This window comes from Megalobrama amblycephala, linkage group LG4 (assembly GCF_018812025.1).
Source record: "Megalobrama amblycephala isolate DHTTF-2021 linkage group LG4, ASM1881202v1, whole genome shotgun sequence".
In the NCBI taxonomy this organism is placed as follows: domain Eukaryota; kingdom Metazoa; phylum Chordata; class Actinopteri; order Cypriniformes; family Xenocyprididae; genus Megalobrama; species Megalobrama amblycephala.
Window position 1 is genome coordinate 16,566,956 of NC_063047.1, and position 27,173 is coordinate 16,594,128.

The 27,173-nt window shown below is 33.8% G+C and overlaps 1 protein-coding gene across 1 annotated transcript in view; it reads left to right on the top strand.

Annotated features, from left to right (window-relative positions):
* The window catches only part of slc16a2 (solute carrier family 16 member 2), a 42,248-nt gene extending 15,444 nt beyond the window's left edge, over window positions 1-26,804 (top strand). The window contains exons 2-7 of the mRNA XM_048187954.1: window positions 1,202-1,346; window positions 8,249-8,729; window positions 16,801-16,944; window positions 18,600-18,828; window positions 23,777-24,016; window positions 24,895-26,804. Of these exons, the coding sequence (XP_048043911.1) occupies window positions 1,202-1,346; window positions 8,249-8,729; window positions 16,801-16,944; window positions 18,600-18,828; window positions 23,777-23,997 (1,220 nt within the window). The 3' untranslated portion in view covers window positions 23,998-24,016; window positions 24,895-26,804. The remainder of the gene's footprint in view (window positions 1-1,201; window positions 1,347-8,248; window positions 8,730-16,800; window positions 16,945-18,599; window positions 18,829-23,776; window positions 24,017-24,894) is intronic.
* Window positions 26,805-27,173: the final 369 nt, after the last annotated feature.

Here is a 27,173-nt window from a genome sequence, read left to right on the forward strand (position 1 = left end):
GGTAATCCATTCCTAATAGTCACTGGAATGTTTAATCCTCAGACTCCCACACACACATAGACTTATCCACCTCATGTTTTCTGCATGATCTTTTATCCGGGCCGTTAGAATCTGCCGCTTCCAGAACATTCTATTCCAAAACAGAGACTCTTTGCATTGTTCTAAAGTTCTGAACTCGTAGTTCCAACGGAACATCACAGAAAGATCGGTCATTTGCAAAGCTAACAAAACAACAAACAAAACCCTGACTATGAAACCTGTGGAAAACATACGTCTCGTACGACTCCATAAGCCAGCGGGAGTCGCAGGGCCTTGTGTGAACCCTGACCCTGTGTTCTTCTGCGGGTAAACACTCGTTCGCTTGGTTTGTTAACGTACCGCTTCCTCTCTGGAATCATGGGGCCACATTTCCACTGAACCTCAGCCAAGAATGACTCGCCGAGGAGGGCTCACACACACACACACACACACACACACACACACTCACACCCATACATATGCACACACACTCACACACACTCTCTCTCTATTACACATATATATATATATACACACACACACACACACAAATTCATGCACACACTCACGCCCACTCTCTCTCTCTCTCTCACACACACACACACACACACACACACGCAGACAGATCAGCGTCAAATATTGAACCAGTGTCCTCAGACTCCAGACACTCTGTGCAGACATTAAACTACCTTTGAACCATGAAACACATGCAGTGTTTGTTTGTCTGAGCTTGACATGGATTGAGACGGCCTGTGCTCCAAATACACAGATGATGAACTTTCATCTGCGTGAACAAAGAACGCAAGTTTGGGTGCATGCATGTGTGAAATACTCTGTTTGATTGCAACCCTGGAGTATTCGTCACATTCATCACATGAGTAAAGTTCATGCACACAAATGAATCTCAAAGCTGATTATTTGGTCGATGATCTTATTAGTGGTTTTCTGTTGCTCGTTCTTAGGGTTAGGGATTTGCATAGTTTGTGTGACTTGTTGAAAAGAGGTGTTGTTGCTTTACTAAGCCATTAAACGGGCAAAAATATCACACAGACTTACACTGAGCCATAGAGACAGCATAAGAAATGAACTAGCAACCACATAGCAATGCCCTAGCAACAGAATAGCACAGTTCTGGTACTGTATGTTATCAATTGATCACATGTTTTTCTCTCTCTTTCTTCAGCATGGGTTGGAGCTCTGGCGATGGGGATGATATTTTTCTGCTCTCCGGTGGTCAGTATGTTCACCGATCACTTCGGATGCCGGAAGACGGCCGTCTGCGGAGCGTTTGTGGCCTTCCTCGGCCTTCTCACCAGTTCCTTCGCAACGTAATGCCTTCTTCCTTTTCTTAGTTTTCCTTTTTAACACTTTGTACAGTGTTTTATTTTCCATTGTTTTAGCCTTTTCACATGTGCTTTAAATTATAAATTACCAAAACACACACACACACACACCACCAAAACCATTTCTTGAGCGTACACTGTTATATTCACAGAGATTTGGGATTGAATGTTGGTTATCAGAACAAAAACACCTAATATTGGCCTTTGCACCACACCACATTATTTATAGTCAATATTTTTGTGCATTTTTCCAAAAACAACATTTTTCTGTAAATATTTATTGTTATACTAATTTTTCTTGTGCTTTTTTCAGAAGAAAAAATCTGTAAAATATTTCTTTATATTTATGATTTTTGTTACAATAACTGTTGAAATGAACTGACAAATATACCATAACTATATACTTAGAATAAAATGAAATAAAGTATTTCCTAAAGCAATATTTTTCTATAATATCGCTATCATTAAATGATTCTTTTCTCATGAATTTTTCCAAAAACAATATATTTTCCTGTCAAATATTTATTATATTATTTTTACTTGTGCATTTTTCAGAAGAAAAATATTTTTTTATTTGATTTTTTTTACTAACTGTTAAACTCAACTGATGAATATACCATAACTATATACACTTTAAATTTAAGAAAAAAATTATATTTTTCTTTAAAATATCTATTAAATGATCCTTTCATTGTGCGTTTTTCTAAAAACAATATTTTCTGTAAAATATTGTAAAAATATTTATTATTAAAAGATTTCTTCCTTGTACATTTTTCCATAATCTATATTTTGTATTTTTTCTTGTGCATTTTTCAGAAAAAATATTTATCTGGATATTTGTCTGTATATTTATTTTTTATTTGATTTTTTTTTTTTTTTGCTATAACTGTTGAACTGAACTGACGAATATTCCAAACAAAATTAAATTAAATATTTCCTAAATTAATATTTTTCTATAAAATATCTATTAAATGATTTTTTCTTTGTGCATTTTTCCAAAAACAATATTTTTCTGTAAAATATTTATTATATGATTTCTTCCTTGTGCATTTTTCCAAAAACAGTATTTTATGTAATATATTTATTATTAAAAGTTTTTCTATAACTGTAGAGCTGAATTGACGAATATACCATAACTATATATGAAGACAAAATGAAGTCAAAATTTTCTATAAAATATCTAAATTATTCTTTCCTTGTGCATTTTTCCAGAAACAATATTTTTCTGTAAAATATTTATTATTTTATAATAATTTTTCCTTTAACTGTTGAACTGAACTGACAAATATACCATAACTCTACACACAGAACAAAACGACCTCAATCAAATAATGTGACTGTTCTGTGACACAAATTACATCATTTCCTGAGAAGGACCCTTGCATTAGGATTTTGTTTACTTGAATTCTTTCAGTCTTACCAAAGCACATTTATTTTACCCAGAATGCTCAGCGCTGTCATCCTGGACTAGACAAAGAAGTCAGTGATCATTCATATGTTCTTCACAGCGTCTGTCCTTGAATTTCTCTATGATGCAGATGTTTCTAAACTTAATTTAAGTGTTGTATTTAGCTGTCCATGACGTACACAGCTCCATGCAGTCTTTGTAGTCTATATATTTATGTGTGTGAATGTGAACTGCTACTCTGCATAAGATGCGTAAGCTCCGCACAGATATACGGTGTGTGCATCAGAACTCACAGAGCGCTGAACGATGCTTTCTGCACTGACATTTGCATTTTGAACATTTGATAATGCTCAAAAACAGAAAATAGTTATATTTCAAGATGGCCATATTATGAATTCTTTTTTTTTTTTTTTTAATTTTCATAACTGTTGAACTGAACTGACAAACATGCCATAACTATACAGAACAAAATGAAATCAATAATTTTCCCCAAATATTTAATATTGTAAGACATTATTCCAAAAACAATAATTTTATGTAAAATATTTATGATTATAGAACTTATTTTCTTGTATATTTATTGAAAAAAAAAAAGTTTAGTAAGTAAAATATGTATTATTAGGCCTATACACTCTAAAAAATGCTGGGTTAAAAACAACCCAAGTTGGGTTGAAAATGGACAAACCCAGCAATTGGGTTGTTTTAACCCAGCGGTAGGGTTAAATGTTTACCCAACCTGCTGGGTAGTTTTATTTAACTCAACTATTGTTTAAAAATTACTGTATTGCTTAATTAAAATTAACCCAAAGTATGTTGGAAATGAACATTTATTAATGTTCAATGAATAATTATTAAACAATAAACATTTATTAAATTGCTTATTAATACATTTATATTAATAAACTATTAAACTATTAAATTTATATTAATAAAATATTAAAGCTTATTAATAAACATTCACCTTTTGTCTATTATTGTTGCCTCTAATTGCATCTGGTTTTTAATTTCCCAACTATTTTGGGTTCATTTTAAGCTAGCCATATAGCAATTTTTAAACAATAGTTGGTTTAAACAAAACTACTCAGCAGGTTGGGCAAACATTTAACCCAACCGCTGGGTTAAAACAACCCAATCGCTGGGTTTGTCCATTTTCAACCCAGCATTTTTTAGAGTGTATGGTTTCTTTCTTGTGCATTTTACTAAAAACAACATTTGTCTGTGAAGTATTTATTATTAGTTTTTTTTTTCAATTGCTAACAAGCGTTTACCAATACTTAAAGTACTTTTCCTAAACTCTTAACACAGCAACACACAAACATCACACAATTAGCCAAAAAGTTCATTTTCTGCCCAAAACCATATTTTGTTAAATTAGCACGAACTCTAGATTTCAAAATGCTAAAAACCTTTTTCAACACATACTAACTCTATCAAAACATATAGCACTAGTTTTCTATCCATCATGAACATATACAGTCAAAGCACAATGACTGTCAAAATACTAACAGCATTACGAAAACTGCATTACTGTCATGTTTCAGTTCTACCTGCAGAAAATATGAAATCTATAGTTTTTATAATTCTGTTTCCTTTTACTGCAGCAATAGAATAGAGAAGAATGCTCACATGTAAGCCATTCTACATTTTCAGTCGAGTGTTGAATGTGTGCATTCTTGGCAACAGAAGTGAATGAGTCATTACTTTATATAATGTGCAGCAGAACTTCAGTTGGCCTCTTGGTTGAAATCTCATTCTGGGTGTGTGGTGTTGATGGTGCCCGATGGTGTCCCATTATTTAGTGCCCTACACAGACCACATATTCTGCATATATGAACAGTGGTAGTGGAATCGTTGTAGTAAAAGCTTTTCATGAAGATTTTACTGAAATGAAAACATGAAATTGCTGCCATTGATCAACAACAAATCCAACATGCATGGCCTTTTGTTACTGTTGAAGCTTTTTTTCTGCCACAGAATAATAAGAATAAAAGGTAATTGTGACTTTTTATCTCAATTCTATTTTTTTTTTTTTTTCAATTGTAAGTTTATATCTCTATAATTCTGACTTTTTCCCCTCAGAATTGTGATATATAAACTATAGGAATAGAAAGAAAAAAAGCCAGAATTGTGTGATAAAAAGACATAATTGCCTTTTTTATTTTCTATTCATGGCAGAAATAAGCTTTCATAGGTTCCACATGTGTAAGTGAAAAAAAAAGAGATGCACAATCCAGCACACACTCTTCCTCCTCTCCCATACCTCTTCTTCTCCCTTGTCCTGATCCAACTTCTCCTCTCCTCCTTCATCTATTCCTCTCACCCAGACATTTTTTTTTTTTTTTTTGCTCCTCTGTGTTGTTCTTCATCCTCACTGAACAAATCTGATTCAAAGTCCAAAGAACTTCAACACCTGACTATGCCTCCAACTGAGACTGGAATCTGCTATTTCTCAATATTTCAGTGATCTGCTAATTAAAAATGCTTATCAATTGTTTCAGTATTTGTTTGATATATTTTTTTAATACTTTTGAGCTGCTGGTTTTGCAAAAGTATAGGTTTTATACTTAATGATTGTAACATTGGGGCTTCATTTCTGACTTGCTGTGTTTAAGCATTTGCAAATAAGATGAGAAAGATCCATGATTTTGGTATGGGGTAAGCTTATATGAAAAGAAAATCAAACATTTTAGAAACGTGTTCATTGACTGCATTTTGTGTGAAAATGACATGATTTGTGTCAATGGTATGGCCACAACAGATGGATGTGTTTAGAGTTTTGAAAACGTGACTAGAGTTTGGACAAATGTATGTTAGCAATTGAAAAAAACTGTAAATGATTTTTTTTCTTTTGAATAATTTTATTTAACAAAACAATATTTTTCTGTAAAATATTTATTATATGATTTCTTTATTGTGCATTTTTCCAAAAACAATATTATTCTGTAAAGTATTTATTATTTGATTTTTTTCATTTTGAATAAAAAAAAACAAGCAATATTTTTTTTTTCTGTAAAATGTATATTATATATTTTTTATTATGCATTTTTGCTAAAACAATATTTTTTCTGTTAAATATTTATTATTATATGATTTTGTTTCTTGTTCATTTTTCCAAAAACAATCTTTTTCTACGAACAAAATCTTATAATAATAAATATTTGATGATCAGGTTTTGTCCATTTTGTAATATTTTGTACTTTTATTTGACCTTGCAGACAGAAATGTTTGAAAGTGTGAGGCAGGCAGCACGTTTCTCTGTTTCTCTCTTGCACTGGTAAGATGTCAGTGAGTGAGTGTGTTCGAATTCACAAGACAAATCACTTTAGCCTCCTTTAGTGTGTTTATTGAAACACACCAGCTGTCCTCAAACAAAAAGAAGAACGCATAGGACAGCAGGACATGTACGGCAGAACATTTGTGTAATCTTTGCTTTCTTTCTCTTCTCCTCTTTCCTTCGTTCTCATTGTTTTCTCACAGTGCCCTGTTTCTGAGATCCTTGTGCAGTCGGACAGAGTTCTGGTTTTATTCCAAGCTGAAAAAGCTCTTGCTGTTGTTAGAAACGGTTGGGAAAAAAACGGTCCTGCTGTGTTTAGAGCCTGAAACACTCAACAAACACAAATGCTAACAAGTGTGTGCGTACACACACACGCACACACACTCACACAAACTATCTGCCTTTCTTCCTCAGGCTTTGAACACAAGTGTCCCCTGCAGGTTAGAGATCTCTATTCCATCTCGCAAGGACACACAATCCATCATTTGAGCAAATGACCATTTCCTGACCATTGACAGAATTTTTCATCATTTATGACACAACGGAATTTTCTGACAATCCATGTTTTCACTGTTATAAAGTAGGGGGCGCTATTACATGTCTTGCCATGGGTTCCCGTGGGCTGAATTAAAAACACCCCCCAGACGTACAAATTCTGCACTGAGCTATTTTTGGGCTACTTTTGTTGCACAGATCTGGCAACCCTGTACAGAATCTCTGGATCAAAACAGAGGTAAAGAAGAAGCAGAAACAAGCAATAGAAGCATTGCTTTTGGTCATGTATTATAATGCAATCATCAGATATTAAAGAGGACCTATAATGCCCCTTTCACAAGATGTAATGTAAGTCTCTGGTGTCCCAGAATGTGTGTGTGAAGTTTCAGCTCAAAATCCCCCACAGATCATTTATTAGAGCTTGTTAAATTTGACCCTATTTGGGTGTGAGCAAAAACATGCCGTTTTTGTGTGTGTCCCTTTAAATGCAAATGAGCTTCTGCTCCCGCCCCCTTTCCAGAAGGGGGTGGAGCTTTAACAGCTCAACAACAACAAAGCTGGAGAATCTCACGCAGCCAAAATGAGGATTGTCAGTAACGGTGTTCAGAACGGTGTTTAAAAAATTAAAAAACGAATAAAAATAACAGCAAAATTACTAAAACTTAAACAGAAAATATAAAAATACAATCTAATTCAAAATATTAACAAAAACTATAACAGTACACACAAAAAAACAACCTAAGTTGGGTTAAATATGGACAAACTCAGTGATTGTGTTGTTTTGACCCAGTGGTTGGGTTAAATGTTTGACCAACCTGCTGGGTAGTTTTATTTAATCCAACTATTGTTTAAAAATTGCTATATGACTGGATTAAAATGAACCCAAAATAGGTTTAGACATAAATTCTAGAGGCAACAATAATAATCAAAAGGTGAACATTTATTAATATTCAATTTAATGTTTATTATTTAATTATTAATAAATGTTCATTTGTTAAACATATTAGTAAATGTTAATTTCTGAAATATTTTGATTTCATTTTAAGCAAGCAATACAGTAATTTTTAAACAATAGTTGAGTTAAATAAAACTACCCAGCAGGTTGGGTTAAACATTTGACCCAACCGCTGAGTTAAAACAACCCAAATTGTCAATTTTCAACCCAACTTGGGTTGTTTTTAATAGTATGTCAGTGATGCACTTCTCTTTCAAATGGGTACGTAAACATACTTGTAGCTAGGGCTGTCAAACGATTAATCACCATTAATCGCATACAAAATAAAAGTTTGAGTTTGCCTAATATATGTGTGTGTACTGTGTGTAATTATTATGTATATATAAATACAAACACATCCATGTATATACTTGAGAAATATTTACAAGCATATGTATTTATTTATATTTTTATAGAATTTATATTATATATAAATAAATTTTTTTTGTACATAACATATTTCTCTTAAATATATACATAAATTTGTGTGTATTTACATATACATATTATTTACACACATATATTATGCAAACTCAAACTTTTATTTTGTATGCGATTAATCGCGATTAATCGTTTGACAGCCCTACTTGTAGCCTTTTCACATTAATCTGGGATAGAAGAAATAGCTTCAACATCAAAAAAGAGTAAAAAATTGAAACTTGAACCTTCAACCTTTCATCATGTTTGTTCCTCTGTTGATCTTCCTCTCTCTTCAGCACGCTGGGTCTTCGATACTTCACATACGGAATACTGTTCGGCTGCGGATCCTCGTTTGCGTTTCAGCCGTCTCTGGTGATCCTGGGGCATTATTTTCGACAGAGACTGGGCTTGGCCAACGGCGTGGTGACCGCAGGCAGCAGCCTGTTTTCTATGGGGCTCCCGGTGCTGCTGAAGAAAGTGGTGGGACCGCTGGGCCTTCCCAGAACCTTCCAGATCCTCAGCATCTTCATGCTGGTCCAGTCGCTGCTGGCCCTCACCTTCAAACCGCTCATGCCCAGCGGGATGTGCCCGATGCCAGGCATGGGAATGGACGGAGGTCCCCCGTCCGGCCTGGAGTCGGCGAGCAGGTGGCAGAAGGGCCTGGCCAAGATTAGAAAGTACTTTAACGTACGAGTGTTCAGCGTGCTGACCTATCGGGTGTGGGCGTTCGGTGTCGCCACAGCGGTGCTGGGATACTTCGTTCCGTACGTGCACCTGGTGAGTTTTGTGCTGTGATATTTGAGATACTGTTATATTTTTTATTCATATTTTGAATTACTTTTTATTTTCCGTTTTCATTTTAGTTGAAGTGCCTCGATTATGCTATTTTAAAGCTCCTAATGTTGTTTTGAGTCTCCTACAACAGGTTTACATTCATCCAAGGTCAAAAACAATTTAAATTTCTCATAATATCCATTACAGCATCAGCTCTTTTCTCTCAGTGTCTGAAACGGTTCGTTCGAAGATTCGGTCTCTCTAAACCCCGCCTTTCTGAGAGCTGCTCTGCTCTGATTGGTCAGATGGCTCAGTCTGTTGTGATTGGTCAGAAATCAAATGCTCATTAGCATATCTGAATCTCAGCTCTTCCTCAGCACTCGATACGAACAGTAACGATGGCGTCGGTTTTACCGTATCAATCTCATCAAAGTGGATTTACTTTGGCAGCAGAAAACAGCGTCTTCTCGACATGAACGACACGAACCAAACTCTTCCAGTCTCAGATACAACTACAGTGATTGAGGTAGTTACATTGTAATGAAGCCGATGAAGACTGTAGGCTGGCATTATGCAAATGTGAAAAAGCACAATGGGGCACTTTAATGTTTTATTAATTTTGTTGTGTGATTTTTATAGGTTTTTTTTTTTTTTTTTTTTTTTTTTTTTTAATGCCATAGTTTATAGTTTCAGTTTTTATTTTAATTTTATTTGAAGTTTTAATAATTTTAGTACTTCAACTTATTTATTGCCAAGGCAACATTTTTAATTTTTAGTAAAAAAATAAAATAAATTTATATATATATATATATATACACACTACCGTTCAAAAGTTTGGGATCTGTAAGATTTTTAATGTCTTTAAAAGAAGTCTCTTATGCTCACCAAGGCTGCATTTATTTAATTAAAAATACAGTAAAATCAGTAATATTGTGAAATATTATTACAATTTAAAATAACTGTTTTCTTTGAAAATATTTGAAAATGTAGCATCATTACTCCAGTCTTCAGTGTCACATGATCCTTCAGAAATCATTCTGATATGATGATTTGCTGCTCAAGAAACATTTATTGTGCACAGATGTACAAAATATTTGTGTACAATATTTTTTTTCAGGATTCTTTGATAAATAGAAAGTTCAAAAGAACAGCATTTATTTGAAATATAATTTTTGTTACATTTTAAATGTCTTTGCTGTCACTTTTGATCGATTTAATGCATCCTTACTGAAAAAAAATATTAATTTCTTTAAATTCTTCTCAAAAAAAAAAAAATAAATAAAAAAATTCTTACTGACCCCAAACTTTTGAACGGTAGTGTATAATGCTACAGAAGCTTTGTATTTCAGATAAATGCTGTTCTTTTGAACTTTCTATTCATCAAGGAATCCTGAAAAAAAAAGTATACAACTGTTTTCAACATTGATAATAATAATAAATGTTTCTTGAGCAGCAAATCATCATATTAAAATGATTTCTGAAGGATCATGTGACACTGAAGACTGGAGTAACGATGCTGAAAATTCAGCTTTTCCAACACAGAAATAAATTACATTTTATATTACATTCCAATAGAAAACAATTATTTTAAATTGTAATACTATTTCACAATATTACTGTTTGTACTGTATTTTTAATTAAATAAATGTAACCTTGGTAAGCAGACGAAACTTCTTTTCCTTTATTTTAGTGCCGTAGTTACACGTTACTACATGTACTTACTATAGTAATAACAGTAAATTATGCATAATTACAAGTAACTAACCCTAAACCAAACCCTAACCCTACCTGTAAGTACATGTAGTTAATTAACAGTACTCAGTACTTATTTGAATAATTACAATGTAACTACGACACTGTAAAATAAAGTGTAACAATTAAGTCTTATTTTCTGAAAAATTACCAAAATGAAGTGAGTTTATGCTTAAAACAAGGAAAAATATCTGCCAATGGGGTCAGAAAAATAAACTCTATTTAAAGGGAAAACAAGTTTTATTTTTCTGTCCCCACTGGCAGATATTTGTTCTTGTTTTAAGCATAAAGTCGCTTAATTTTAATACATTTTTCAGAAAACACGACTCTATATCTTATGTTTCCAATCTCAAGTATGCATCTGTACTAATGTAGATATTTTACTGAAAAACAAGATGAAAATAATGTGAGGAGTATTTCAGAATGCTAATTTAAATGAACTGCATGTTACTCAAGTTAGATTAATTATAAATTACCCTCACAAATCCAACATTCACTGCATAGGAAATTGAAATCAAATGACTTCAGTGATTCAGTAACAAAAAATGATGAATATTTAATCGCAATGTGGCCCGGCAGGTGGAAAAGCAGTTCTCACTCTCAACAGGGAGTTTTTTTGTGCCAGATTTTGAGAATAATTAATATCTCACTTTCCACACATTTAACACAAAGCGCTGGTGTGATCTAAGCTGAGTAAATCATAATGACGGATCACATACACTCCAGGCCTATACTGTATATTCCACAGACTTCAATTATGGAACTTTCGATGTTTCTAAGAATAATACGAGAGCAGTTGGCTGAAGCGATGGATGATGTTATGCTTATTAAATTACTACAGTCCAATAAAGAAGATCTTATCGAGCCATTCATTATCTATTCAATGTAGTCAGTCTGTCTTTGTGCAAAACTCCCACTCTGACCCAAATTCTTCTTCATAGCATTTAATTAGATTTGAGGTCATGATTTGAAATCATACTGACCTCAGGATACTCATTCTGCATTATGTCTTGATTTATTTCTCTTGGCATTCTGATAAGAGGACATGAGTAGAACACAAAAGGCAGAATTCCTTACAATGAAAGTGAGCTTAAAGAGTGTGAAGGATTGTAGGGCAATAGAAGATCAGTTAAATACACAGGAGCTAAACCATTTAGGGCTTTATAGGTTCATAGCAGTACTTTGTAATCGATACAGAACATAATAGATAACCAGTGTAGAGATTGTGGTTATGTGACCTGGTCAGAAATCTAGCAGCTGCATTTTGGAGTAGTTGTAGATTGTTTATTGAGGATGCAGGACAACCAGCTAGTAATGCATTACAGTAATAGACGTCATGAATGCATGAACTAACTTTCCTGCATCGGAAACAGATAATGTAGCAATGTTTGTGAGGTGGAAGAAGGCTGCTTTTTTAACGTATAAGACATGATTTCAAACAATTTGCTGTCTAATATAACACCCAGGTCTTTAACTGTAGAGGATGAAGTAACAGTACATACAGTACAAAAGGACACTAGATGCAAATTGTATTTTAAGAGATTCCGTGTGCACGTTTTTGGTCCAATAAATCAGAGGTTCCCAACCATGTTCCTGGAGGTCCCCCAACACTGCACATTTTCCATGTCTCCTTAATCAAACACACCTGATTCAGATCATCAGCTCATTAGAAGAGCCTCCAAGATTTGAAATAGGTGTGTCAGATAAAGGAGAGATGCAAAATGTGCAGTGTTGGACGCCTCCCAGGAACGGGGTTAGGAACCACTGCAATAAATAGTACCTCAGTCTTATCTATATTTTATATCTTTAACACACTCTGTCCACTTGAATAATTTAGATGTTTCATATTTCATATGGATTTATAATCAGCATAACAGTGGAAACTAATTCCATGTTTTCTGATAATAATATTACCAAGAGACAGCATGCATACTGAAAATAGCAGAGGGCCTAAAACAGACCCTCCATTATTCACTGAGGTTAACTTGGATAATTTCCCATTTAAATAAACAAAACAGTACTGTCAGATAGGTATTATTTAAACCACCTTAATGCCTGTCCCTGAATACGAATAATAATTTTGTAATGATCTAAGAGTATATAATGATGTATAGTGTTGAACGCAGCACTAAGATCAAATAGTGTTGAGATCAGAAGCTAGAAGTCATTTGTCATTTTAACAAGCACAGTTTTAGTGCTATGAAGTTAATTGAAATTGTTAGCTGAAACAAAATAAAATATAAATATTTGATGAAAAACTTAGTTAAAGTTAAAAAACTTAACAAAATAAATAACTAATTTTTAATGGTAAAATTACTGAAACCAAAACTGAAATAAAAAGAAATTAAAGCTAAATAGAAAAAACTAAATTACAATACTTGCAAAAACAAAATTACTAAAATGTAAAGTAAAATAAATATAAAATATTAATAAATACTATAATAGTATATAAATAATACTAAAATAATGCTGCTAGAAAGGTGTGAGTATTATTCCGCATCACTTATTCATTTGTATGGAAGCGGATTAGGGCCAAGCAATAATAAAAAAATAAAACCATCTCGAGATTAAAGATGTTAAATTTCGAGAAAAAACTCGTTAAATTTCGAGAAAAAAGTCGAGATAAAATGTTGAGAATAAACTCATTAAATTACGAGAAAAAACTCGTTAAATTTCAAGAAAAAAGTCGAGATAAAATGTTGAGAATAAAGTCATTAAATTATGAGAAAAAATTAGTTAAATTACGAGAACAAATTTATTCTCAACATTTTATCTCGACTTTTTTCTTGAAATTTAACGACATTTTTCTCATAATTTAACGAATTTGTTCTCGCAATTTAACGACTTTTTTCTCGTAATTTAACGAGTTTATTCTCAACATTTTATTTCGACTTTTTTCTCGAAATTTAACGAGTTTTTTCTCGAAATTTAACGACATTTTTCTCATAATTTAACTAATTTGTTCTCGTAATTTAATGACTTTATTCTCAACATTTTATCTTGATTTTTTCTCGAAATTTAACGATTTTTTTCTCATAATTTAACGAATTTGTTCTCGCAATTTAACGACTTTTTTCTCGTAATTTAATGACTTTATTCTCAACTTTTTATTTCTACTTTTTTCTCGAAATTTAACGAGTTTTTTCTCGAAATTTAACAACATTTTTCTCATAATTTAACGAATTTGTTCTCATAATTTAACGACTTTTTTCTCGTAATTTAATGACTTTATTCTCAACATTTTATCTCGACTTTTTTCTCGAAATTTAACGACATTTTTCTCATAATTTAACGAATTTGTTCTCATAATTTAACAAATTTTTTCTCGTAATTTAATAACTTTATTCTCAACATTTTATCCCGACTTTTTTCTCGAAATTTAACAAGTTTTTTCTCGTAATTTAACGACATTTTTCTCATAATTTAATGAATTTGTTCTCATAATTTAACAACTTTTTTCTCGTAATTTAATGACTTTATTCTCAACATTTTATCTCAACTTTTTTCTCGAAATTTAACGACATTTTTATCATAATTTAACGAATTTGTTCTCATAATTTAACGACTTTTTTCTCGTAATTTAATGACTTTATTCTCAACATTTTATCTCGAGTTTTTCCTCGAAATTTAACGACATTTTTCTCATAATTTAATGAATTTGTTCTCATAATTTAACTAATTTTTTCTCGTAATTTAATGACTTTATTCTCAATATTTTATCTCGACTTTTTTCTCGAAATTTAACGAGTTTTTTCTCGAAATTTAACAACTTTAATCTCGAGATGGTTTTATTTTTTTTATTATTGCTTGGCCCTAATCCTCTTCCGTACATTTGTGTTTGTGCCACATTGTTTTAAAATGACTAAAGGATGACTAAATGATGACAATTTTTGTTTTTGAGTGAACCAACTTTTCAGCTTTAGCACATAATTTATATATAAAACTTGCAGTAGCTCTACTTCTTTTCTAGTTAGCATATTTACAATGCCAAATCCTTATTAGTGCAGTCAATAAATCATGAGTGAAAAAAAATTCTGGCAGTTATTGTTCGTTGGCATGCTAACGCAGCTTAGTTAATATAAAAAAAGTCCATTTTAATTTCTGAACTGAATGTGAAACGTGACATTTGCTATATTGCAGAGGCTGTTGTTTACAAGATGACGACCATTTTATAAAGACCAAACGAACAAAACGCCTCCGATTTACAGTGAGTCAAGCCGATGTGCGTTTAACATTCAGAAAACAGAGGAGGCTATAGGAGCGGCGCGCTCGGCCCATGCATAAATAATGTTTTAGGGTTCTGCGAGCTGAAATATTTACTGCACTCTGCATGACAGAAAGTCTATGTGATGAGTCCACACATGTTGATGATGAATTATTAACTCGGCATGTGTCATCTCAGGTCAGACTCTGGGGATTTCTGTCCTTGTTTCACCTTTCCTTCTCGCTCATTCTCTGTTGTCATAGTGATGGACATACTTTTACTTAGATACCCGACATCCATGGCCATAATGCTGCTCGCTGTCTCTTGTTTTTGAAGGAGAGACGGTCTTTTCAAAGCAAAATTAAGCTAGAATTAGTTTCCAGCTGCTGGACTGAGTGCATGAATAGAGTTGGGTCACAGTTAGTGGTAAACAGGGCATAAAATGTGATTATATAAGAGGATGTCTCGGTGTTTGCTGAAAGAAAAGCATGACACAAATGGATCCATCATACGTGCTTCTCTTTCACTGTCAAACAGTAATTCAAGACCTTTAATTGTTCATGGAGATGTGCTCAAATTAACAGTGTTGGGCAGCAGCAAACTTACAGTCAGTAGGCATTTATAATCTTACAAAATACTTTTATTTCAAATAAATGCAGAACTTTCTATTCATCAAAGAATCCTGAAATAATTTATTGATAATCAGAAATGCATATCAGAATGATTTCTGAAGGATCACGTGACACTGAAGACTGAAGTGATGATGCTGAAAATTCAGCTTTGATCAAAGAAATAAATTACATTTTACATTATATTCACATAGAAAACAGATATTTTAAATTGTAAAAATATTTCACAATTTTAATGTTATTACTGTATTTTTAATCAATTAAATTGAGCCGTGTTGAGCAGAAGAGACTTCTTACGGTAGTGAAATATACTGCAGGCTTTAGATAGATGTTATATAAGGAAACTGGAAGTGTGTGTGTGTTTATGTGTGCATTTGTTGCAATTGTGTTGTGCTGATATATGTCAAAACGTCGGTATGTGTTTGAAGCAAGTGTTTATTTGCTTTATTTGCATGTGTGTGTTTCGGATGTGTTTCTGAGCTCTTGTGTGTGTGTGTGTGTAAAGTTGATGAGAGAGACCTTTCCCCCCTCGCCTCAGTCTCACTCTTCCACCTACAGCCGTGTTTTTTCAGGCTTCGGACCAGAAGTAAACACTTTGTCCCGGCTTTTGTTGTACGTGTGCGTGTATGCGTTTGACTCTTGGCGCTCGGTGGTGAAATAGGAAAGCCCTTCCTTCACATTAAACCTAAATGTGAAATCTCATGGCTTTTGATGTGCCCCCAAGGTTTTCTCATTCAAGCCGTTTTCAAAAGACGTTCAATCCTCAGGCCTGTGATCTCTAGGGTCAGGAAATGCTTCTAAAGGATTTTTTATTTTTAACCCCATGACCTCCCCCTTCCCTTCTTAGAAACAAGGGCGTCTATGAGCGGAAATATTCAACTTATAGCTGCCTTTCCTGTGTTCCCACCACACAGCGGCATTAATGCAGTCATTCATAAGGCTGAAGAAAAAGAGCTTTGATGAAGACGATGGCCGTACAAAGCCAGCAGTCAGTCCAGCAGTGGTTTAAGTCACGGGAGTCACACTTAACTAGCACTTCTGTGTCAACTAGAGTCTAATGTTTATGTGTTTGTACAAGATACTACTAAGTCTAGCTAGAAAATGACAATTTGTCAAGATTACCTTTGCAGAGCATTATTTACACTAACTCGTTATTTACACTAACTCGTTATTTACACTAACTCGTTATTTACACTAACTCCGCCCACCAATGTTTGGTTGTGCCACTCAAGTTTAAAAAAAAAAAAAAAGTTAAAATGTCATTTTTTCCTGTGATCAAAGCTGAATTTTCAGCATCATTACTCCTGAAATCATTCTAATATGCTGATTTGCTGCTCAAGAAACATTTCTGATTGTTATCGACGTTGAAAACAGCTGCTTCATATTTTTATTTTTCAAATTAGATAAGGACAGACAGACAGAGATATACGGATATATAATTTTGCATGTGTAATGTTAGTCATCTGATGTTTTTCCTGTTTCGTGACAGATGAACTATGTGAAGGAGCAGTTTAAAGACACTCAGAGGGAATGGGTTCTGCTCGTGTGTATCGGAGCGTCGTCTGGGGTCGGTCGACTGCTGTTCGGGAAGATCGGAGACCTCATTCCTGGAGTAAAGAAAATCTACATGCAGGTACAAAAGCCAAACAGTAACTGTTTATGTTTGTGATTAATATTTCCATGACTGGAGGAATTCTGGCATTCTATTGACCTTATTGGGGGTGATTTTGTAGGGGAGTTAATCTGCATAGAAAATAATAAACAAATTAAAAATAAATACAATAGAACATAGATACAAATGAAATAAAGAGTGCTTTATGTTTTCAGTTAAAGGGTTAGTTTACCCAAAAATGAAAATAATGTCATTAATTAATCACCCTCATGTCGTTCTACACCCATAAGACCTTTGTTAATCTTTGGAACACAAATGAAGATATTATTGATGAAATCCGATGGCTCAGTGAGGCCTGCATAGCCAGCAATGACATTTCCTCTCTCAAGATCCATTAATATTTAACATATTTAAATCAGTTCATGTGAGTACAGTGGTTCTACCTTAATATTATAAAGCGACGAGAATACTTTTTTTGCACCAAAAAAACAAAATAACAACAATATAGTTCAAAACACTGCTTCGGAGCTTTACAAATCAAATTAGTGCCTCGGTTCTCCTATCAAACGGCTTACCTGCTTACAGACCTCACTAAGCCATCGGATTTCATCAAAAATATCTTAATTTGTGTTCCGAAGATGAATGAAGGTCTTACGGGTGTGGAACGACATGAGGGTGAGTAATAAATGACATTATTTTCATTTTTGGGTGAACTAACCCTTTAAGTATTCAGGTACATAAATCGAATAATCAAATGTAAAATAACACTGCATAGTCTTCACTGTATAAATTAAATATAATTAATCTTTGTTAAAGCTAGAAAAGTGACTTTCTCTTTGTATTTTGTTGTTTTATTAAGATTAATGACACAGACAGCAGCAGGTTTGTTAGGCTGCTGTCACTTTAAGACAGAATGCATGGATCGAATATGATATGCATCTGTTTTTTTTTCTCAGTTGTTTACATTCACATAGGCCATAACTGACTGTGTTTATGAGGATACTCACAGAGACGGGCATTTTGACATAATTTTGCGTGTACGTGTCCGTTCAAACAGACGCGGAAGAGAACGGGATTCGGCTCTGTGTGTGTGTGTGTGTACAGAAAACAGCGTGTGAGTTCAGAATTGAGTTCTCTTTCTGCGCTCGAATGGCGTAAAAATGCTTGAATGTTTAAATGGACATGTCCTAAAACACGTGCAAACGATAAACTTTCACTCTATAATGTTTAAATTTGCAATTAATCCATGTATTACGTGGGTTTTGAACCACGGTGCCTGGTCCGTACAGATCAAACACGATCCCTATACTTGACATCGCACAACCTGCGGTGTGACGATCGCGGATGAGCACATTGCAATATCGATGCTAAAGCGATATATCAATTGGAATGTCAATTGGACAGAAATCTCTCAGATTTCATCAAAAATATCTTCATTTGTATTTCCGAAGATGAACAAAAGTCTTACGGGTGTGGAACGACATGAGGGTGAGTAAAAAATGACAGAATTTAATTTTTGGGAGAACTAACCCTTTAAATTCTGACACCATTTAGTTTTGTTGGAAGTAATTTAGCAGGCATCAACCAATGGAATGCCTTCTGAGATATCAAACTTCAGATGGAGCGCAGCATTAGTCCACGCCCATAGATGATTGTGTGTGTTTATGTGTGTGTAGGTGGCTTCGTTCATATTACTGGGTCTGATGTCCATGATGATACCTCTGTGCGCCACGTTCGAAGGTCTGGTGGTGGTTTTTGTATTGATGGGTCTTTGTGACGGCTGTTTCATCACTATCATGGCCCCTATCGCCTTCGAGTTGGTCGGGCCAATGCAGGCGTCTCAAGCCATCGGCTACCTCCTCGGCCTCATGGCCATACCAATGACAGCGGGACCACCAATCGCAGGTGAGGATCCATATTTGATAACCAAATGACTTGATCATTTAGAGGTCCTTTGAATGCTTTGCATATATAGAATGTAATAGTAATAGGGTACAACGGGGCAAAAGGCGCCTTTGATTTTATTTTCCTCTAAACCACTAGATGGCACAAAAACTTGCCGCAGCACTTTCCTAAATACCTGCTTTTCAAGACGCGCGGGTAAATTTGTCTGATCCCTGATGCGATCGCGGGCAGCAACGCAAGGTTGATTCTGAGCTAGTTTAGTGTAATATTTGATGTTTTTAAAATGTTGTTGATTTAAGAATCCATTAAATCAATGTTTGTATTTTCAGTTTTGTTCAAGGTAATTCAACAGTTTTTCAGTAATGGGAGAATATGTAAAAGTATGGTATTTGGGGTAAAAAGCGCCCCTGCTGTTGGGGCAAAAGGCACAATAATTAACATGATAATGAATAGCTGGCCGACTTTTCCATTTGTTGACATGACATGGTTAGATTCAGATGGCAAATATCATATATCAAACTGGGTATCCATCTTAGAGATAATACCCATATTTAATGAAACAATCATATTTAAAAATATTATATTAAGCATATCATCATAAAATATAATTTATTGTTACTGTAAATCTACATTAAATATTATGGGATCTCCTTCAATGCTTTCAGAATCTTTACTTTTTAAAGTTATTTTGTTTCTCTATTTTTTTAAATATATTTTTATATTAACATAGGCCTATTTTAATGACAGTATATTTATTGAACACAAATTAATTATTTTATTTATCAAAATAAACAGAAAATAGTCCAAATTTTGCTAAAGTGATTCTTTTGAACAAATATTAACTGAGTCATTATTAAAAACATATTATTTTAGCTAAAGCATTTGTATGAATACTGCATGGCTCCTCTCACCACCTCATACATTTATAAGATTTTCTAAACAAAATTAACCACTTTTATGATTTATTTTCACACAAAATCTGCTGCTCCATCAATGTTCAATACAAACATATATATTTTTCCGGCAATCATACACTTTGAGAGTAGTGAAAAGCATATTTTCTCTTCTATATAATAGTAATGTGTATATACCAGTCAAAAGTTTGGAAACATTACTATTTTTAAGGTTTTTGAAAGAAGTCTTTTCTGCTCATTAAGGCTGCATTTATTTGATGAAAAATACAGAAAAAAAACAGTAATATTGTGAAATATTATTACAATTTAAAATAATGGTTTTCTAATTGAATATACTTTAAAATATAATTTATTTCTGTGATGCAAATTTGAATTTTCAGCATCATTACTCCAGTCTTCAGTGTCACATGATCCTTCAGAAAAATTCTAATATGCTGATTTATTATCAATGTTAGAAACATTTTTGCTGCTTAATATTTTTAGAAATCTTTTGTAACAATATATAGTTTTGGGTCAGTAATTTTCTTGTCTTTCTTTCTTTCTTTTTTTTTGAAAGAAATCAATACTTTTATTCAGCAAGGATGTGAACTTTTTATCAGTGAATTCTGGAAAAAGTATTTCAGGTTATAAAAAACATATTAAGCAAAAAATGTTTCCAACATTGATAATAAATCAGCATACTAGAATGATTTCTGAAGGATCATGTGACACTGAAGACTGGAGTAATGATGCTGAAAATTCAGCTTTGATCACTGGATATAAATTATATTTTAAAGTATATTAAAATAGAAAACCATGATTTTAAATTGTAATAATATTTCACAATATTACTGTTTTTTCTGTATGTTTTATTAAATAAATGCAGGCTTGATGAGCATAAGCATAAAAACATTAAAAATAGTAATGTTTCCAAACTTTTGACCGGTACTGTATACTGTATGTGTTTGTGTGTGTATATATATATATATAGTTTTTTTTTCTTTTCTCAATTGTCTGGTGTATTTGCGCTGCTAGTGAATTCCTCTCTTCCACGGAGCGTAACCTCCATCTATAGACACAATGAAATCTTTACATAAAACTTGTATACAAATGTGGAAATAGTGATTTAATCAGCCATGCTGATCTTGGCTGCGTTGCCCAGATAAGACTCACACACATACAACAGACTAAGTGTTTTTCCAGTTTACGGGTCTGGTGGACAGGAATGAGATTTATTTTGAATGGGTAAATTCCAAGGTCTCCCTGTGCGCACATTTAGTTTGGACTGTTGACATAAATGCTCTAGTTCAGCGATGGTCTCCATATGTTTCCAGTTCCGCAGCCTCAGTCGCCAAATCCAAGCTTTCATTTTGAAGAATTAGACCCACAAGAACACTCGTACTCCAATAAATGGACCTTATACTTGCAGGTCTGAAGGTTCATTTGTAAAATACTGACGTTACCTGTTTGAACTCCGGGTCGGTTTCAGGAACGCAGAGTCTTCATCCCAGAAATTGAAGCATTATTTATAGGATCTCTTTTCAAAACGTTGGCTTCTCGGCAGGGGCGTTACAACTAGGTTTGGATTGGCTGCCATATGCTGTTATTTCACATACTTGTAACCATGATCTGACTTCTAAATGTTTATTTAAGTTTCAAGTGATCTTATATCTTTTGTATTGGAGACCGGGGAGCATCTTACCAAAGTCTAAACAGCTTGTGCCGTTGTTTTGCTTGAGATTCGCTCCAGACTGCAAGCCTCATTGAAATTCCTCCTGGAGAAGGATGTTGAAACGAGAGCATTTGAAGATGAATGTGGCGGTCATAGCAGGGAGTCTCAATTGAATTTATCGGATTAGTTCCATTCAAAGCAGTCTTTTCATTTAAAGTCGACATGAAATCAAAACTGACCCCATTTATTTTCGTCCATGTCTTATTGTGAACGGTTAGTGTATGTTATTCTTTTGATTCTTCATTTTCACACACAAAAAAATAATTGTCTAGTATGTGGTATGACAAGGATATGCAAGAAATATATAAAATATAAATCATGTAACAGAAAAAAAGAGTTTGCTCTTTAAACAGGGCGCACATATATATATAATATTATTGTACTTTTTTTTAAACTATAGTGAATAAACTGTAATAATGAATGTAATGTTCAAGGTGTCTGAATAAATTTTGGTTTGACTGTATATATATATATATATATACACACACACAGGTGCTGGTCATATAATTAGAATATCGTGAAAAAGTTCATTTTTTTATTGTAAATTATTTTTAAAAATGAAACTTTCATATATTCTAGATTCCCTACATGTAAAGTAAAACATTTCAAAAGTTTTTTTTAAAAATTTTGATGATTAGAGCGTACAGCTCATGAAAGTCCAAAATCCAGTATCTCAAAATATTAGAATATTTCCTAAGATCAATCAAAAAATGGATTTTCAAAACAGAAAAGTTCAAGTTCTTTAAAGTATGTTCATTTGTGCACTCAATACTTGGTCGGCAGCACATATTACAGCAAATGACTTGCTCCTAACACAAATTACAGCGTCAGTGAAGTGTGGCATGGAAGTGATCAGCCTGTGGCACTGCTGAGGCACTATTGAGCCTTCAGATCATCTGTATATTGTTGGATCGACTGTTTCTCATCTTTCTCTTGAAAATATCCCATAGATTCAGGGGTCAGGCTTGTTGGCTGGCCAATAAAACACAGTAATATCATGGTCAGCAAACCACTTGGAAGTGGTTTTTGCACTGTGGGCAGGTGCTAAAGTCCTGCTGGAAAAGGAAATCAGCATCTCCATAAAGCTTGTCAGCAGATGGAAGCATAAAGTGCTCCAAAATCTCCTGGAAGATGGCTGCATTGACTTTGCACTTGATAAAACACAATGGACCAACACCAGCAGACGTCACGGCCCCCCAAATCATTACTAACTTCAGAAACTTCCCACTAGACTTCAAGCAGCTTGGATTCTGTGCCTCTCCAGTCTTCCTTCAGACTCTGGGACCATGATTTCAACATGAAATGCAAAATTTACTTTTATCTGAAAAGAGGACTTTCGACCACTGTTCACTGTCCAGTTCTTTTTCTCCTTAGCCCAGGTAAGATGCTTCTGACGTTGTTTCTGTTTCAGAAGTGGCTTGGTAGTCCTTTTCCTGAAGATGTCTGAGTGTGGTGACTTTTGATGCGCTGACTCCGGCTTCATTCGACTCATTGTGAAGCTCTCCCAAGTGTTTGAATCGGCTTAACTTGACAGTATTCTCAAGCTTGTGCTCATCCCTGTTGCTTGTGCACCTTTGCCTACCCAATTTCTTCCTTCTAGTCAACTTTGCATTTAATATGCTTTGATACATCACTCTGTAAACAGCCACCCCATTCAGTAATGACCTTCTGTCACTTACTCTCTTTGTGGAGGGTGTCAATGATTGTCTCCTGGACCATTGCCAAGTCAGCAGTCTTCCCCATTAGTGTGGTTTCAAAGAACAAGAGATACCCGGAATTTATACTGTAGGGATGGTCACTTAATGAAACTCAAATGTAAATATTCTAATATTTTGAGATACTGGATTTTGGACTTTCATTAGCTGTACGCTCTAATCAACACATTTAGAAAAAAAAACAAAAAACTTTTGAAATGTTTTACTTTACATGTACGGAATCTAGTATAAATGAAAGTTTCATTTTTTAAAATAATTAACAATAAAAAAATGAACTTTTTCACGATATTCTAATTATATGACCAGCACCTGTATATATATATATATATACATACATACACACATATACAGAGGTGGAACAAATATATATGTATTTGACTGACCTCTGGAATTACTTGATAACAGTAAGTATAATAATAGTAAGTAGCCTAACAACATTTTCTTCTCAAACATATTGTCATTAGGTTATTTAAGATGCTCTTCAGTCTGAACTAGACCTTCAACGTCTGCATTTTTCCTCAGTGATCATTCTGTTCTGTCTAAAATGTATTGTTGATGCCGTTTCATCTCTCATATGTTCTTTTTCTACATCCCATCTTCTTTCTCAGGCCTTCTTCGTGACTATTTTGGAAGCTACCACATAGCGTTTTATCTGGCTGGTGTTCCTCCAATAGTCGGGGGTATCGTGATGTTTTTTGTGCCTCTGGTGCACCGGCGCATGCAACGACGGCGGAAAAAGGCCAACGACCCCAGCATGGACAAGATGCTGAAGAACTGCTCTAACGGAGACATGCTGCCAGGATACACCGACATGGAGACACACATATGAAGCCCACAGACACACAAAGGTATAGCTACACATTAAGGGAATTTGAACAGTACAAGACTGTAAATTGGTTAAGGATAAGTTTCCTTTCATTCTGTATACGATGGAAAAACTGTAATAAATGTAATGGTACATTTTGCAATAACTTTAGGAAGTGAAAAAAACCCCCATCAAATTATAATTTACAGTGGAAAAAATGTGAATTGCCAGCTGTTATTTTAGTTTTTTTTAATTGGCTATTATTTTTATATTTTTAGTTTTCATGTTAAAATTAAGTTACATTTTTAGTTTAGTAATTTTGTTATGTGCTTTTGTCATTTTATTAGTTTTTTTTTATTGTTATTTAGGTTTATTTATTTATTTTTCCAATTATTTTTTTGTCAATAATTTTAGTGCTTTAACTTTATTGCCAAGGCAACATTTATAATTTTCATTTAGTTTTAAGTTTTTCAAATAATATTTATGTTTTTTTTTTTTTATTTCAGCTGTATTTATGATCAAACAGCAACATTACACACTAACTAAAATTAAAAACGTGCAATCATAATCATTCATTATAAAACATTATAAAAAACAACTAATTTTGCATAATAACATTTCAAAATTGTTCAAAAATTCTTATTCCTGAAACTTATTCCTGTTTTTTTTTTTTTTTTGAAAAGCTGATTTTCAATGCGGCCCACTATATGCTAAATAAATAAATTGCAAAATGCACTTTTTATGCATGCTTAGAAATGTGTGTGGCTTGTGATTTTCTCTTTTCTCTCGCCAAAAAGTGAATTTTGGATCCAGACTGTGGACAGCTATAGATGAAGGGTTGCTCAAGTTTAATATTTGATGTGTGATATGAAAAACTGGCACCCAACCCTGTGTGTGACGTCTGTTGTTCCTCTCTTTCAGGGATTGATCTCACCAGCACTGCTTGTGGTGTGTGTTAGAGATGGTGTATTTCCTCTTTGCTTGGCTCTAATCAAACTCGAGGTCTCAAGGCTTTTCCCCTTGCTCTTCTTCTGTGCTGGAGAGAAGATGTGATCATCCGTCAAGAGCCCAATCTCTCCTCCAGTGGCCCGCGCTGCCGTTTCCACCAGCTCCCGAGTGACTGAACGACTTCCGCGTGCGGATTTGTGCCGAGATCACCTGCTCGTGTGTTTCTCTCGGGAAGCTGAGCAGAGACTGAACGGAGAGCTCAGGTAGTGCGGGAGCCACCGGTTAAATTAGGACCTTTAAAAAGGAAACAAAACCTTCATTAATTTGACGTGTTTCACAGAGAAAAAGAGCTTAATAGATCTTTATTTCCATTTTTTTTTCTAGATTATGCAAATCAGATTTGTATGCTTTAGATGATTTCATAATACGATTTTTAAAAAATCCTCCATAGCGTAAGACTTGATTTCAGAAACTTTTATGAGAAAAATCCGTCTTTCTTCGTGCACTTTCTGCTATCGACAGTGATAACCTCAACCGTGATTTTTTTAGCATAACGTACCGCAGCTGTTAGTGTATCGCTTATGAATTATGTAGAAATGCACATTAAACGAGGAATAATTTTTATGATTTTTTTTAAAAAAGCTAATCCTCTGTCCTTAATAATATCTGCTAGATTTATTTCAGTGATCAGCTATGCACTAATGAGTTCACAAACTGTGCCATGACCTTTGAGCCAGAATCAATATTCATAAGATGGGTGAATCTCATGAAAAAATTGCAAAAGGAAATAATTTGAAATTATATTTTGCATAAAGACTTCTTTTTTTGGCTTTGCGACAATTTTCATTACAATTAAGCACATTTTCCACGCGAAAACAATCATCATAATACAGTAATCTGTAGTCTAAGTCAATACATAAATCAGTATAAAATTAAATTAAATTTAAAATTAAATTGAAGTTGTAACTTAAACTAAGATTTAGGGATGCACCGATATGAATATTTTGGCCAATACCGATAACCGATAAATCTTTATGTCTGAAAGCCGATAACCGATATATTGAGCGCTAAATCTAAATCTTTTTTAAGAGTCTGATTACATAGACATGAAATAAAAAACACACGTCCCAAAAAGCCATAATGGTGGACAGTTTCGCATCCATTATTTATCAGCTTTAATATATCGGCCAAATTTTCTTATTGGGCCGATAACGATTACAGTAAAAATGAACATATATCGGCCGATACCGATATGGTGGCTGATCGTGCATCCCTACTAAGATTATTGGAGTGTGTTCTTACTGGAGAAAATACTTTTTATTCTTTCTACTTAAAAAAATTCATGTTTAATTCAATGTGTTACTTGTCGTTTCTTTGTAATTTCTGAGTGAAAATTGTTTCAAAGTAAATCCTACACCATTCAGTGCACCATTTATGCAAAATATAATTTCAAATTTTTAGGGTAAAATATGACCTAGACATATTTTAACAGTTTTTTGTGAGATCCACTCAAGGACAGAATCACTACATTTGCTAGAAATGTTTTTAAAATCTAAATATGTGTGTCTTTTTTTCCCATATTTGACTCCCATTTATTATATTTTTTTAAAAATTTATATTTTGGTTATATGTGTTGTCTCGTTTGTTAAATTGGAAAAAAAATCTGGCATTTGAGTTGAACGGACTTTGAGATTCTTATGAAGACAATCAAAGCGTGATCTGAACTGAATGACGACACTATAAAAATGTCACATCTGTGATTCTGTTTAAGAATGGAAAGAACAGATTGCTCTAAGCAAAACAACACAGTAGTGTTATACAGACTGGGCCATGTTTATGAGTATTGATGAATTATTATGTCAAGAACATGTCATTTGAAGCTGTTTGTTCTTTTGATTGTGTCTTTTTGTCGATAACATTCACATGTCTGACGTGTTTGGTGAGAGCAGTCATTAGCTTTTCCTCAATCTCTGTTCCAAAAACTAGTGAGATGAAACAATTCATCCAAGAGAAATGGACTGTTTTACTCTACATTTGTGTGTGCATGCTTATTAGAGTATCGCTGACCGGGTAAGCACTTTTCCGCGATTTCGACACATGCCCAGTACATTGCTTTTCTATACTCTACAAGACATCAGAGGGCAGCACTGAATCGTGTCATATAAGCCGTTTTTCCACCAACAATTTGTCCCGGGAACTTTTCCCCCCAGACCTGTTGCTGTCTGTGTTTCCATCATGCGCTAAAGTCCCAT